General features: G+C 46.1%; 1 protein-coding gene across 1 annotated transcript in view; it reads right to left on the reverse strand.

The window, feature by feature from the left end:
- LOC129860441 (espin-like) overlaps positions 1 to 16435 on the reverse strand; it is an 89160-nt gene that overhangs the window by 40219 nt on the left and 32506 nt on the right. Inside the window, exons 5-8 of the mRNA XM_055930827.1 lie at positions 15174 to 15305; positions 10430 to 10679; positions 9337 to 9608; positions 5594 to 5755 (exon numbers count right to left, since the gene is read on the reverse strand). Coding sequence (XP_055786802.1) covers positions 5594 to 5755; positions 9337 to 9608; positions 10430 to 10679; positions 15174 to 15305 — 816 coding nt within the window. The remainder of the gene's footprint in view (positions 1 to 5593; positions 5756 to 9336; positions 9609 to 10429; positions 10680 to 15173; positions 15306 to 16435) is intronic.

A 16435-nucleotide genomic window follows, 5' to 3' on the forward strand; every position in this document is an offset into this window, starting at 1 on the left:
AGTTTTCCTCCTTGTAACAGTCCTGACCTGTTTTATGTTGTTTTTTATGTGTTTATGGTCAGGGCATGTGTTTTGGGTGGGCAGTCTATGTTATCTGTTTCTATGTTGGTTTCGGTGTGCCTGGTATGGCTCTTGATTAGAGGCAGGTGGTTTGCATTTTCCTCTAATCAAGAGTCATATTTAGGTAGGGCATTATTCACTGTGTGTTTGTGGGTGATTGTCTCCTGTGATGTTTTCGTGTTGTCGATGTATTCACTTTTGGAGCTGTTTGGCTGTTCGTATGTTTCGATGTCCGTTCCTGTTCGTGAGTTTACGTTTGTCCATGTAAGTTTATGTTCAGGTTCCGTTTTACGTCGTGTTTGTTATTTTGTAGTTTGAAAGTGTTTTGTTTAGTTTTCGTGTTGCCATCTGCATCGTTGTCAAAAGTAAAATAAAGATGGCATATTTCCCAGACTCCGCATTTTGGTCAGAAGATCCTTCTCTCCTCACCTCTTCCGAGGATGAGGAGAGCGACAGCTCTAACAGAATCACCCACCAAAATACAGAGACCAAGCGGTATGGGAATGCTCGACGGAGCAATAAGGATTTCTGGACTTGGGAGGAGATATTGGACGGTAGAGGACCTTGGGCTCAACCAGGGGAATATCGCCGTCCTAAGGAGGAGAAGAGGGCAGCCACAGCCCAGGAGCGCTGGTATGAGGAGGCAGCGCGACGACGCGGTTGGGAGCCCGTGAGTAAGACCCAAAAATTTCTTGGGGGGGGGCACACGAGGAGTGTGGCAAAGCCGGGTAGGATACCCGAGCCAACTCCCCGTGCTTACCGTGGAGGTAGAAGGCGTCGTACTGGTAAGACACCGTGTTATGCGGTAAAGCGCACGGTGTCCCCAGTACGCGTGCTTAGCCCAGTGCGGGCTATTCCACCTTGCCGCACTGGGAGGGCTAGGTTGGGCATCGAGCCGGGTGCCATGAAGCCGGCCCAACGTAGCTGGTCTCCAGTACGTCTCCTCGGGCCGGTGTACATGGCACCAGCCTTACAGGTGGTGTCCCCGGTTCGCCTGCATAGCCCAGTGCGGGCTATTCCACCTCGCCGCACTGGCAGGGCTACGGGGTTCATTCAACCTGGTGGGGTTGGGGAGGCTCGGTGCTCAAGAGCACGTGTCCTCCTTCACGGTCCGGTATATCCGGTGCCACCTCCATGTACCAGTCCTCCGGTGGCAGCCCCCCGTACCAGGCTGTCTCTCCGGGTTCTCTCTCCTGCTGTTTCCTCCTCTCCAGCGCAGCCGGTGCCTAGACCACGCACCAGGCTGTCTCTCCTTCTCCTCCCTACAGAGCTATCTGTCTCCCCAGCGCCATCTGAGCTATCTGTCTCCCCAGCGCCATCTGAGCCATCCGTCTCTCCAGCGCCATCTGAGCCATCCGTCTCTCCAGCGCCATCTGAGCCATCCGTCTCCCCAGCGCCGTCTGAGCCATCCGTCTGCCATGAGCCTGCAAAGCCGCCCGTCTGCCATGAGCCTGCAAAGCCGCCCGTCTGCCATGAGCCTACAGAGCCATCCGCCAGACAGGAGCCGCTAGAGCCGTCAGCCAGACAGGAGCCGCTAGAGCCGTCAGCCAGACAGGAGCCGCTAGAGCCGTCAGCCAGACAGGAGCCGCCAGAGCCGCCAACCAGACAGGATCTGCCAGAGCCGCCAACCAGACAGGATCTGCCAGAGCCGCCAGCGAGCCATGAGCAGCCAGAGCCGTCAGAGAGCCATGAGCAGCCAGAGCCGTCAGAGAGCCATGAGCAGCCAGAGCCGTCAGAGAGCCATGAGCAGCCAGAGCCGTCAGAGAGCCATGAGCAGCCAGAGCCGTCAGAGCGCCATGAGCGTCGAGAGCCGTCAGAGCGCCATGAGCGTCGAGAGCCGTCAGCCTGCCATGAGCGTCGAGAGCCGTCAGCCTGCCATGAGCGTCGAGAGCCGTCAGCCTGCCATGAGCGTCGAGAGCCGTCAGCCTGCCATGAGCGTCAAGAGCCGTCAGCCTGCCATGAGCGTAGAGAGCCGTCAGCCAGCATGGACCTGCCAGAGCCGTCCAAACAGGACCTGCCAGAGTCCTTCAGCCGGGATCTGCCCCTTGTCCCGGTGTTGCCCCTTGTCCCGGTGCTGCCCCTTGTCCCGGTGCTGCCCCTTGTCCCGGTGCTGCCCCTTGTCCCGGTGCTGCCCCTTGTCCCGGTGCTGCCCCTTGTCCCGGTGCTGCCCCTTGTCCCGGTGCTGCCCCTTGTCCCGGTGCTGCCCCTTGTCCCGGTGCTGCCCCTTGTCCCGGTGCTGCCCCTTGTCCCGGTGCTGCCCCTTGTTCTGGTGCTGCCCCTTGTCCCGGTGCTACCCCTTGTCCCGGTGCTGCCCCTTGTCCTGGTGCTAGCTGTTTATTTAGGGGAAGGTAGTGTTAGGGTGGGCATTAGAAGGGGTAGAAAGAAGAGGGGAGTGACTATGGTGGTATGGGGACAGCGTCCTGAGCCGGAACCACCACCGTGGTCAACTGCCCACCCGGACCCTCCCCTGGACTTTGTGCTTGTGCGCCCGGCGTGCGCATCTTGAGGGGGGGGTACTGTAACAGTCCTGACCTGTTTTATGTTGTTTTTTATGTGTTTATGGTCAGGGCATGTGTTTTGGGTGGGCAGTCTATGTTATCTGTTTCTATGTTGGTTTCGGTGTGCCTGGTATGGCTCTTGATTAGAGGCAGGTGGTTTGCATTTTCCTCTAATCAAGAGTCATATTTAGGTAGGGCATTATTCACTGTGTGTTTGTGGGTGATTGTCTCCTGTGATGTTTTCGTGTTGTCGATGTATTCACTTTTGGAGCTGTTTGGCTGTTCGTATGTTTCGATGTCCGTTCCTGTTCGTGAGTTTACGTTTGTCCATGTAAGTTTATGTTCAGGTTCCGTTTTACGTCGTGTTTGTTATTTTGTAGTTTGAAAGTGTTTTGTTTAGTTTTCGTGTTGCCATCTGCATCGTTGTCAAAAGTAAAATAAAGATGGCATATTTCCCAGACTCCGCATTTTGGTCAGAAGATCCTTCTCTCCTCACCTCTTCCGAGGATGAGGAGAGCGACAGCTCTAACACTCCTTGCCTTTTCAAATCAGAGATTAAATTATACCCCTGGCCTATCAATGACATGAAGGCATCCATTAAATGCCAGGGAACAATTCAATCTAGGGATGCACGATATATCGGTGAGCATATCGGAATCGGCCGATATTAGCAAAGAATCCCAACATCGGCCCGATGTCTAGTTTAACGCCGATGTGCAAAACCGATGTCAAAGCTGACGTGCATACCTATATAACGTAGGTAGATGACGTAATGACGCCACGGAAAATACAGCGCTACACAGAACAAAAGCAGAAAAATACTAAGCGCACACTTCCAACAACTAAACAAGTTCAAGTCCAGCAGTCATTTGAAAGCGTAAGAACATTTCAGCGAGAAAACTCAAAGGCGAAATCCATTAACGCCACGATAATGGGATTCAATGATGCTACTTGCTATGAGCGTAACGATGACATTTGGACCAGCGATGTCAGCCCCATCAGCATGCTGAGTCTGACAGCACAGTGATAAGGATTTCGTACTGAGGAAGATCGTATTGCATGCTGAAGAATGTGCTGGTTCTCATACTACTGCTGCCATTTCAATGGCATTTGAGAACATGTTTGGAACATGAACACACTTCTAGCGCCATTCGAACATCTGACTGGAGAAATAAGCTCATCAACTGCATCTGCAGCAGACGTGATACCCTCTGTCATGGCATTGAAACTCCTGCTCAACAAAACTGCCGACAGGCCGTGGGGGTAAAACCTACAAAAGTACACAAGGCTGTGAACAAGTAATTCGGTGATATTCTCTCTAAGCCTCTTTACTGTCGCAGCCATGCTCGATGCTTGGTACAAGGACCGCTAATTCGATGCAGAAAAGAAACAGGGTTTACGTTAAGTGTTACATAGACAGCTGGACAAGATGGAAACGGACACGGTGACAGTGCGCACCGAGGAAGAGAGGCCACGGACAGACAGAGCTGAAACTTCACTACTTGACATGTAATGATGAAATCCTGGTTGAGAATGAAACGACTGAACAATGAAAGAGCACAGCAAGTAAGTGAAAGAAATAGGTTTTGATTATGTTTTAGTGGTAATGGGGACATACGTAAACGCCAACAAAATAACTTTTTGGTCAGTGTGGTGTGTGTAACCTTTATTTAACTAGGCAAGGGAAGAAATTCTTATTTACAATGACGGCCTACCCTGGCCAAACCCGTACGACGCTGGGCCAATTGTGCGCCGCCCTATAGGACTCCCAATCACGGCCGGATGTGATACAGCCTGGATTCGAACCAGGGACTGTAGTGCTGCCTCTTGCAGTGCCAGAGATGCAGTGCCTTAGACCGCTGTGTCCATGTGTGTGTGTGTTACCTATTTAACTGTGGCCTCCTGAGTGGCGCAGTGCATCGCAGTGCTAGCTGTGCCACTAGAGATTCTGGGTTCGAGTCCGGCCGGGACCGGGAGACCCATGGGGCGGCGCACAATTGGCCCAGCGTCGTCCGGGTTATTGGAGGGTTTGGCCGGCGGGGACATCCTTGTCCCATTGCGCACTAGCGACTCCTGTGGTGGGCCGGGCACAGTGCACGTTGACACCATCGCCAGGTGTATGGTGTTTCCTCCGACCGACGCATTGGTTAAGTAGGCATTGTGTCAAGAGGCAGTGCGGCTTGGTTGGGTTGTGTTTCGGAGGATGAACGGCTCTCAACCGTCACCACTCCTGAGTCCGTACGGGAGTTGCAGCGAGGAGACAAGACTAACTACCAATTGGATACCACGAAATTGGGGCGAAAAAGGGGTAAAACATATATTTTTTTAAGAACTGTACTAGAATGTTTAAAAGGCCGCAAAAAATTTTAATATCGGTATCGGGGTTTTTTTTGGCAAGGAAAATATTGGATATCGGTATCGGCCAAAAATGTTGTATCGGTGCATACCTAATTCAAAGCATAGCAATACTGCAGCCCTTAAGGACAGTAGTTTATTTTCTGTTTGTGTTCATCTATCTTTATACAACAGAGATGTGATCTTAATGTTTTCTACAAGGGAGACCCTGCCTCGCCACAGAGAGGTGGACCAGCAAGCCCTTGGTTGAGGTGATGATTAAGGCCTGGGAGGGACAGACTTCTGGGGAGCCAGTCCTGTTGTTTCCAGACAGTTGACTGTAGGGGGGCATGGTACGGTAGCCATCATGATGCTGTGCCGCTGACTTGACTATTACAGAACTGGTTTTGTGTATGTCACAGAACATCCAGACAATATATTTAAAAAGTTAAGAGAGGAATAGCCCATGAACCCCCCCCTCAAAAACAAATGCCTCCCTCTTCTACAGTGAATACACTACGGTTCTGGAGAGGCTTGTGTTCCAGCCCAGTACTATCACACCTGTTGATCAACTAATCACGGTCTTAGGTATGGACCACGATTAGTTGAATCAGGTGTGTAGTACTGGCCTGGAACAAAAGCCTGCACATCCAGTTTGCAGGACTGAAGTTGGAGAAGCCTGATTGTCTGGTCCTGTTTACCTCCTTGTTAGGCACCGTGGTTCGGACCCCACGGTTGTCGACCGCGTCGCTACCCAGGGTTTTGTAGTAGTCCCCCGTGCTGGGCTGCTTGTTGAAGTTTCGAGACTTTCTGTTGGAGTCCACCCGGCGCAGCCTATCGTGGCTCTCTTCTGGAGTCAGTTGCTGGGTAGAAACAAGGGACCAATGAGCAGTGAGTAAATAAATATGTTAGGGTTTGCGTGTTGTTTTCTTGGCTACGTTAGATCAAAAGTAGGAGTTCGATATTTTTAAGTGATCAGATTGTCTTTTGTTCTATATGATACATGTTTAGGCAAACAGTTGCAAAGCGTAGACCACAGAACATTCACAAAATAAGTCTTCATCGCCCAACACGACACCTATCTACACAAAAATGACATTGTGTTTTGTCGACATTTGAGGGTAAAAAATGTAAGATATTGTGTCACCTCTGGAGGAGTTAGAGCAAAAGCAGCTTCAACAGCACCAGGAACAAAGAGTATTTTCTCCTTTGCCTCTGGGTTAAAGCATCACCATTAATATTGCACAAAAGCCTTTGGGATCAAAGAAAATAAGATTTCACATTTACACAGTTCCTGTTCGAGGTAAGAGAACCCCCCCCCCCGTGACCTCACAGGAGAGGGGTCAGAGGTCAGTAACATGGCCCTCTACTGCATCTCCGGGCTGCTCACTTTCCCATTCCTAGCTCTAGGCCACCTGTTGAGAAGAAAGCTCAGACACCTGACAACAGTTTATCCGAAAGGACCCATGTTTCAAAGATAGCTAGGCCTTTTCATGATATTATGGTAGTCCAGGGTTGGGGACAATTCCTTTCCATTCAATCAGTTCGGGAAGTAAAAATGTAGTGCTTTTCCACCTATGTCTTTTTTGGGGTAGAGTATTTACCTAATGCAAAGTATTGCATTAAAACTATTTACATTGCAAGTTTGACTCGAGCAAAAGCTTGGATGCGTCTGAATTTTCTTTCCATCTCCTCACAACTCAGTTAAGTATTGCCACTTTTGGCCAGGCTTATTCAGTGTGGGTGAACAGCCTAAGGGTGATTGCTGAAGTTATGCTCGAAAAACATACTTTTTTTTTTGCACTGTACAAAACTACACCCAGCACCCAAGCAGCAGTTTGAGGTAAAAACAATTTCTTCTTATGGGCTCTGTACTTATCACTATAGACAATTATATATTTTTTAACAAGTGTATAGAGTATAACCAACCAGATACAGGATTATGCTATATTACTAAGTGATATGCACATCATCATCTGCACATCTATCACTTCAGTGTTAATGCTAATTTGTAATTATTTCGCCTCTATGGCCTATTTATTGCCTTACCTCCCTACTCTTCTACATTTGCACAAACTGTACATAGATTTTTCTATTGTGTTATTGACTGTACGTTTGTTTATGGGTAACTCTGTGTTTTTGTCTCACTGCTTTGCTTTATCTTGGCCAGGTCGCAGTTGTAAATGAGAACTTGTTCTCAACTGGCCTACCTGGTCAAATAAAAGGTGAAATAAATAAACAAATACATTTTTTTTTTTAAATGGCTGTTGAGTATATCACTGTAGAAGCCATGGGGTCAACTTCCTCAATTCAGACACCCACTTTTCCTGTCAAATCTCACCAAAACAAAAGCATCAGAAATGCCCTTTCAATTTTCATTATATTCATTTAATTTTCAAAAGGAACCATGGCAAAAGCTAGAGAGACATTCAACAGATGAATAAATTCTAAAATCCAAGACAGGCAGAAATAATTGACCGATATCCCCAACGTCAGTGACCTCTCTTTTCCCCTTTGTATTGTCCTATTGTTTCTTCTTTTCTCTTGTCCTTTGTGGCTTCATGGGTGTATTTGCATTGTCGGCTCACGTCTGCTGTCCCCAAGTAGCACTTTGTGAAGTGTGTGTGCGTGCCCGTGCACACACACGGTGGGTAATGCATTTTTCGTCATGCATCTTGTTCTGGGGCAGCTCTGCAGAGTGGTCACTAGTTGACAAAGCCGGGTGTGGTTCTCAGAGGCAGCTGTCTATCGTTGTCTCTGATTGAGAACCATACTTAGGTAGCCCTTTTTTCCATCTGTCTTTGTGGGAAGAGGACTTTTGATTAGGGCACATAGCCTTTAGCTTCACGGTTTGTTTTTGTAGTGTTTGTTCGGCGTCTTTTTTCTAAATAAAGAGAAAATGTACGCTTACCACGCTGCACCTTGGTCCTCTTTTTTTAACGGCCGTGACAACTACGCCATCTCTGTACCCCACACATACAATTATCTATAAGGTCCCTCAATCGAGTAGTGAAATTCAAGCACAGATTCAACCGCAAAGACCAGGGAGGTTTTTTTCCTCGCAAAAAAGGGCACCGATTGGTAAAAGTGTAAACATTTTAAAAGAAGACACTGAATATCCCTTTGAGCATGGTAAAGTTATTAATTAGGCTTTGGATAGTTTATCAATACACACAGTCACTACAAAGATACAGGCGTCCTTCCTAACTCAGTTGCCGGAGAGAAAGGAAACCGCTCAGGGATTTCACAATGGTGATTTTAAAGAGTTTAATGGTTGTAATATGAGAACTGAAGATGGGTCAACAACATTGTAGTTACTCCACAATACTAACCCAAATGACAGTGAAAAGAAGGAAGACTGTACAGAATAAAAATATTCCTCTGATTGAGAACCACACCCGGCCAAACACAAAGAAATAGAAAACATAGAAATAAAGAAACTAGAATGCCCACCCTAGTCACACCCTGGCGTAACCAAAATAGAGAATAAAAGCCTCTCTATGGCCAGGGCGTGACAGTACACCGCCCCCCAAAGGTGTACTGTCACGTATGTATACACAATTTCATGTATACACAATTTCCTTTGTACAGCAATGAAAACCTGCATTCACAATTGCCTTTGTCAACTGAAGGCTCTGAGTGTACCATCTCCTAATATGGAGTGGGGTAAGCTGGTCCTAGATCTGTATCTGTAGCTGAATTGTATCTGAGCTTCAGCTGTTTGAACTTTTTGTTCTTATGGCGGGCTAAAGATCTGTTTGATCAGCTTACTGCACTGTGCTAGGATATTATCTTAGCGTGGCATCTAAAGGCAACCCTCTGTGAGGACTTGGCCATTTGTCACCAGCACCCAGAGAATTTTTAAAAATAATTATTTATTTTTACCCCTTTTTCGTGGTATCCAATTGGTAGTTACAGTCTTGTCTCATCGCTGCAACTCCCGTACTGACTCTGGAGAGGCAAAAGTCGAGAGCCGTGTGTCCTGCGAAACACAACCCAACCAAGCCACACTGCTTCTTGACACAATGCCCACTTAGCCCGGAAGCCAGCCACACCAATGTGTTCGAGAAAACTATACACCTGGCGCCGGTGTCAGCGTGCACTGCACCTGGGCCCGCCACAGGAGTCGCTAGTCCGCAATGGGACAAGAACATCCCTGCCGGCATGTTCTCTCAATGGACACAAAAGGCTTCAAAAAGGCTTCTTAATTAATAGGACTGCATGTACAAGTGACTTAATAGTGTGTGTGTGAGAGAGAGATTGGAGTTAGTGTGTGAGACATGAAGCCTTGTGTGTTTGTGCAAGTGAGAGCTTGACAGTGTGTGTGCGCATGTGTGTTTTAATCACCAGGGATTGGTTAACAAAAACAACAGGACTGTGTCCCTTGAGGAACCTGAGTTGTGCCCTTTTGCCCTTCACCAGTAAAGGAAGAGCGAAAGCTCACCTTCTCCACGTGCCTCAGGTTGCTCTTCACCTTCAGATAGATATCGGCTGAGTCCGCGGGGGACTGTGGCAGAGGGTATCCGGGGGGAGGCAGGAGCGTTTGGGAGGGGGAGTCAGGGGAAGGGGGCGTTGGCAAGGCCAGCAGGGGTGGGGGAGGTGGCTGAGCGGTGGCGGCGGGCTCCTTGCACTGGGGCGCTCCGGCCTCCACGTCAGGGTTGAGCGTGTCCGTGTAAGTCTGCATGTCATTTATGGCCGACTCCGCTGGGTCTCCGCCTGCGACAAGGACACAATGGGTCAGGGGCGAGATGGATGAGGTGGCTATAGCAATAGCTAGAATTCCTTGAACAGACATCACCATTCAAGTCAATGGGTGGACTAACGGCTGTTCTAGGAATTCTATTTCTAAGGACATAGAAACACCCAGGTTGGGTATTGCACATAATTATGTAAAGTGCATTGCGCACCTGGAAAAGGACTATAAAATCCATTAACTTGTTAAATAATAGTGCAGGTGTGGAACAAAAGCCTGCACACCAAATAGCTCTCCAGGAATGCATTTTGTTTGGAGAGCATGCAGTGGTTGATTCACAGACAGATGATTTATCCTACCTGCCACTAGAGGGAAGCACTAGTATGGAATGCAGCTGTGGCATCAAACAAAGGAATGCAAATTGTTACATGGAATTTGTTCCAGTCAGATAAGTGGTGGTAGTTCCCACAATTGTTATGATAACAGTGTACACATTACCAAATCAAAGATGTCATGTCATGTTTGGGGTCACACACACACTCTAAAATTGGCTAAAGCGCAAACTGTTTTTTATACCAGGCTAGGAAAATCATACAAATAGTGTATTCATAGATCCTGGCACCGATTGCCTCACCATGACTATTTTTTGCCCTGTGTAATCTTAACTATTGTCCTTAGTTCAATTGTCCTATAGTTCAATCCAGCCAGTTCAGGAAGTTAATTAAAATGGTGTGTTTGAGGGAGCGTGTGTGTGTGCACAAGTGTGGGGTGCATGTGTGTGAAAGCTGGGGTGGGGGGTGGGGTACGTGTGGGGTGCGTGTGTGTGAAAGCTTGTGTGACTGACCGGCGGGGGCTCGTGATGAAGGGGGTGAGCCGCTCCGCTTTTCTCCCATGCTACACTGGCTGGAGCTGGCTGAGTCGTAGTTGGACAGGGTGCTGGAGGGCGAGCCCATGTCGAAGTGGGCCGGTTGCTGGGCCTGCCGCGACCCTGCCGGGGGCATCGTGTTGTTGGGGGACGACAGGCCCAAGTCGGGCTGCTTGCTGTACTCCAGGTCGGCCGATGGGTCCCTGGAAAGCACGCGGTGCGCCACACTCTGGATAAGACAACCACAACGAGGGGTTAACAAAACACAACGAGGGGTTAACAAAACAAGGTCAACCAGGAACCTAACTTAGCCTGGGAGTGGGACTGAAAAGGTACATTTCCTGAAGAAAATGAGTTTGCTTGCTTGTCTTGGTGTGTTCAGTGATGTCAAACATTTCGAATGTTAAATATCGAAATGTAACAAATAGAGTTGACACGACAATAATCATCTCTCTCTTACAAATGATACATTTCTATCTTGCTCTACATACTCAAGTTGTACAACTTACTGTACAGTGGTTCCCTCTTTTAAAAATTCCGTCAAACTGCAGCACACCTTGCTGCTACAGCATTCTGTGGCACGTCATTAAATTGGCAGCCATTTTTTCTGTTACTGCAAGTTATTGCTAGTGTGACCACCAGGGGTATCTTTGAGAAGCATTTGATAGTATTCCGTATTGGAATTACCAGAGAATTTAAAAACTATTTTTGTAATAACATAGTATATGGGATTGATTAAGAAATTTTGATTAATTAATTTGATTAACATTATGTTGTTTCTAGTCAGATAAAAACAAAAAACAAAACCCTCAGGGGACAATTAGGATAGAATGGAAAATATGGCGCTGTACAACGTGACGGTAGGAAGTAGGTTACAGGATTGGAGGATTCTAAATTGTTTGCCTTCATTAGACAACTTTGTTCCAATATCTGTAAATCAGTGATATTTATTCCCATAGTAATTCGTTATGTATCCATAACTAACTCAACATCTGCCATTTGAAAGAATATTTTATATCATTATTTTATTAATGAAATGTGTTTGTTTATTAGGCTACTGTGCAGTCTACAATACATACTGCAGTAAACATGGGAAAGTGCCTAATTCCTTACATAAGGGAGAGCAGGCCATGTCTGTACTACAAAATGCGGGGCACGCGGGAGACCGGCGTTATTTCATAGTTGTGATCCTGAAATTAGTAGGTGTGCCCAAACTTGACTGGTACTTGCTTAATTAATTTGATTAATATTATGGTGTTTCAATTCCATGATAATTGAAAAACCCTCAGGGTTTCCGTTAGGATGGAACAGAAAATATGGCGCTGCACAACGTGACGCTCATAAATTCAGAGTGTTATCAGATTGTCAGTTTGTAAATTCAGACCGTTTTGCTCTTGGAGCACACTGGACGTTTGGGCCAAGGAGTAGGGTTGATTTGAGCACTCTGGCCTTACAACGGCAGTCAAGCATCTAAGCTAACGTTGGCTAGCTACTTCCAGACACAAATGAGACTACTCTGACCATTTTTCTCGCCCTAGCAGAGCTGGTAAGGCAGTTTTCATGTTAACCGTTGGTGACTGCTGCAGGAAACAATTTAATTATGCTTTTTTGCAGACGTTTATTGACCTTGGCCATATTCAACTTGTGTTGAGCCCTCGTAAATTCATTATTCTGCGCTCTGGTACACTCAGACGAGCGCACTCTGAAATCGGTGTAGATAGCCATAGCGAATTTACGAAAGCACCAGAATGTCCATTGGGAACGCACAACAACTATACCATTTAGCTAAGCTAAGAATGACGAGAATAATCAAGTCAATAAACGTTGGGTAGTTAGATAGCCTATAGTTAATGGCAAGATTGATGTATAACTACTAACGTTAGGTAACATACCGGTACATACTGCTGTAATGATATGCGATGTGATTCGTAAGGACAGCGTAGCGAACAAATTGTCAGCCAACATAACGTGTAAGGTAACTTATTTGAAAAGTCATTACTTTATTACATTGAGTAGCAAGCTACCCCTTGGTCGTTAGGACAAATCTTGTCTGTGATAGGAGTTTTTTTCCCACACCTAGCTCGGCTATTAGACAATTCTTTAGTAAAGGTTGAATAGTCTATTGTTCAGCTATTAGTCCCACTCCCCAACTTGCAACACATTCTTGTTGTTCCAATCTTGTTCCTTTCCCTCTTCCACGCGTCATCATTCTCGTTATAACTACTTACATTTTGTTCCACTGTAATGTTTTGTCAGCCATCTCTTCTCTTCATGGCGCAAACAAGACAGGCTGATACATTGTGTACAAATCATAACGCTACAAAAGTTTCAATGTAGCTAATTAAATCCCAGGCACACGACTAATCCCTTTTTACGCAAACTTTCCCTCAGAATTGTGCCGCCCCTTTCTGTAAGCTAAGTAATGGCATTAGCTTGCAAGCTAGCTAGCAAGAACAACAACGAAATGCGGCAGAGTTGAAGCTTTCCTTAGCAAAAGAAACAAATTATGAAATGATCAACCACAACCAGAAGTGTCACGCCCTGACCTTAGATATCTCTGTTTTTCTATATACACTGCTCAAAAAAATAAAGGGAACACTTAAACAACACAATGTAACTCCAAGTCAATCACACTTCTGTGAAATCAAACTGTCCACTTAGGAAGCAACACTGATTGACAATAAATTTCACATGCTGTTGTGCAAATGGAATAGACAAAAGGTGGAAATTATAGGCAATTAGTAAGACACCCCCAAAAAGGAATGGTTCTGCAGGTGGTGACCACAGACCACTTCTCAGTTCCTATGCTTCCTGGCTGATGTTTTGGTCACTTTTGAATGCTGGCGGTGCTTTCACTCTAGTGGTAGCATGAGACGGAGTCTACAACCCACACAAGTGGCTCAGGTAGTGCAGTTCATCCAGGATGGCACATCAATGCGAGCTGTGGCAAAAAGGTTTGCTGTGTCTGTCAGCGTAATGTCCAGAGCATGGAGGCGCTACCAGGAGACAGGCCAGTACATCAGGAGACGTGGAGGAGGCCGTAGGAGGGCAACAACCCAGCAGCAGGACCGCTACCTCCGCCTTTGTGCAAGGAGGTGCACTGCCAGAGCCCTGCAAAATTTCCTCCCTCAGGCCACAAATGTGCATGCTACCACTAGAGGAAAAACACCGCCAGCATTCAAAAGTGACCAAAACATCAGCCAGGAAGCATAGGAACTAAGTGGTGTGTGGTCACCACCTGCAGAACCATTCCTTTTTTGGGGGTGTCTTACTAATTGCCTATAAATTTCCACCTTTTGTCTATTCCATTTGCACAACAGCATGTGAAATGTATTGTCAATCAGTGTTGCTTCCTAAGTGGACAGTTTGATTTCACAGAAGTGTGATTGACTTGAAGTTACATTGTGTTGTTTAAGTGTTCCCTTTATTTTTTTGAGCAGTGTATTTTGGTTAGGTCAGGGTGTGACTAGGGTGGGTACTCTAGTTTTTGTATGTCTAGGGGGTTTTGTATGTCTATGTTGGCCTGATATGGTTCCCAATCAGAGACAGCTGTTTATCGTTGTCTCTAATTGGGGATCATATTTAGGTAGCCATTTTCCTCATTTGTGTTTGTGGGATCTTGTCTACAGTAAGTTGCCTTTGTGCACTCCAGTAGCTTCACGTTTCGTTTGTGCTTTTGTTGTTTTGTTTAGTGAGTTTCTCTTTATTAAAATTATTTGGAACTCTATGCACGCTGCGCCTTGGTCTCATCATTACGACGATCGTGACAAGAAGATGGACAATGTCGGATATGCTGCTACCGATCCACCTCAGAAAAGGTCAAAGATCTACATGTTTCGAGAGGGGTGACTTTGCGAATTCAAGTGGCTAAGGAGGGATAAAACTAACACAAAGTTCTGCGAGTACTGTTGTAAGTGTGGCGTAAAAGCAGCAGGGAAACTTATTTTGCTACTGGGTCCAGCAGCCTAAAACACAAGTCATTGCTAAAACATAACTTATGCCAAAAGCACATCGATTTCTGGGACAAGTGCATTGGGGGAAGGGGACAGGAACAACATCACTACGTCTACTACCAGACAGTCGTATTTGACAGGGAACAAGCCGGTCAACAGGCATCTAACTCAGCTACAGATTAAATTGAACACCGCTTACTGCATTGCCAAAGAAGAGATGGCTTTTACCAAATTCAGACCCATGTTACTCATGCAGAAAAATGATGGATTACAAATCAACCCAACATATGGAAATTAGGTATCCTGCGCAAACAGTTTGCAGTTGTACTTTTAAATACAAAAGGTTATTCACCTATATAAAATTGTTTGATGTTGCACTTTTGAATACAATTATTAAAAAGTTGTTTTTATTCTAATGTCTTTCCCACTCTAGTGAGTTCTACATCAAGGTAACAGCTGATGACAATTAAGAATGATAGGACAGTCATTTGCAGTAAAAAAAAAAAAAAAAAATCTACATTTTGACTGGTGCTCCTTACTTTTTGAAGTTCGGGGCAACAGTGCTACCAACGAAAAAAGTGAATTTAGTGCCCTGGCTGGTATAGACTTAATCTTCCTCTCATCTAGATATCGCCCTGAATGACGTCTACCTACAAATTTCACCTGGGTTGTATTCATTAGGCACCAGTGGAAGAAAACGGACTACATTACATTTTCTGTTGAAACAATTTCACTACAGTGTGTCCTGTCGAATGCATCCTCTGTCTCACCATGTTCTCAACAGTGCACAGGTACTTGGCACACTGGACGTGCCCGTTGTACTCTGCCAGGTCGGCCGAGGAGAAGCCGTCCTGGTCCCGTATGCCCAGGTCCACCCCATTCACCACCAGGATCTGACAGCACTGGGAGAGAGAAAGAGGGGAGGGAGAGAGAGAGAAAAAAACTTTGTCCGTTCTTTTTAGGAGTAAGCCAAATGTCATCGGTAGGTTTGGCCGTTATCCAGATTGTCGAACCTTCATTCCGACATTTTGCTAACCAGGGATATTCGGTAATACCGGCACTGAACACAGGGGCCGCTATTTTCAAACCCCACTGACCCTCTGAATCCGAAGGTTAGCAATGCTAACAAGTACATGTAAAATCCCACAGTGAATGCTAGCTAAATGCTAACAAGCACTTTGCAAACATTTTATACAGTCTCTGACAAACTACTTGCAGGACAGACATCCCAGCTCATAAAGTTATACAAGTACCTAAAATAAATGCTACTCACACAAAATAAATGTTTGACAGCAAGGTTCTTGATCCAGGAGGGGATTCTCTGCTGTCACCTAGAGAAGCTTGATTTTGCAAGAAGCTAACCACTTAGCTATACAGAGCATTTAGCACATTTTAGACCGTTAACTTAATAGGGATAAGATATCTGGCTGGTAAACCTTTAGTTGTGTGTTCCATACTGTAACTAGATCTCCTGGAGTGCTGCAACAGTGAGTGACTCACAAGGATCCGGTCTGTGACAGGTGAAATTAAGAATCTGATTTATCTCCTAACGCAGGTATTACCAAACTGGGATACGCGCAATGCCGTTGGGGGTACTCCAAATAAAAATTGGATTTGACGTTTTTTTTCTCACATTTTCAAACAGTCCATTTATATTTTCCAACGAGGCTATACATTTGGGTGAGTTTTTTCCCCCCCTCGCCTGAGTAGCCTCGTTTCACTGCCAAAAATAAAATTAAACCATCTAGTGTTCAGCGAAATAACATCAATGTCAAATACAGGTAGCCTTGTCAAATAATTAACATCCAATCACATTAACCGTTACTCTTGTGGGAATTCCACTAACGGTCAGTACGTAGCTAAACGTAGCTGCTGCTCATTCTGTTTGCTCGAAAATTGATGAATGGTTAAAAAAAAGGCCCGCGTACATAGAGATACACACCAGCTCTACTGGTGGTAGTACTGCTACTACCAGTAGGACTACACCTGCACCTGTCAACGACACAAGTTGCTTCCACAAGCGCATCCAATG

The sequence above is a fragment of the Salvelinus fontinalis genome, chromosome 8 (assembly GCF_029448725.1).
Source record: "Salvelinus fontinalis isolate EN_2023a chromosome 8, ASM2944872v1, whole genome shotgun sequence".
Lineage (NCBI taxonomy): Eukaryota > Metazoa > Chordata > Actinopteri > Salmoniformes > Salmonidae > Salvelinus > Salvelinus fontinalis.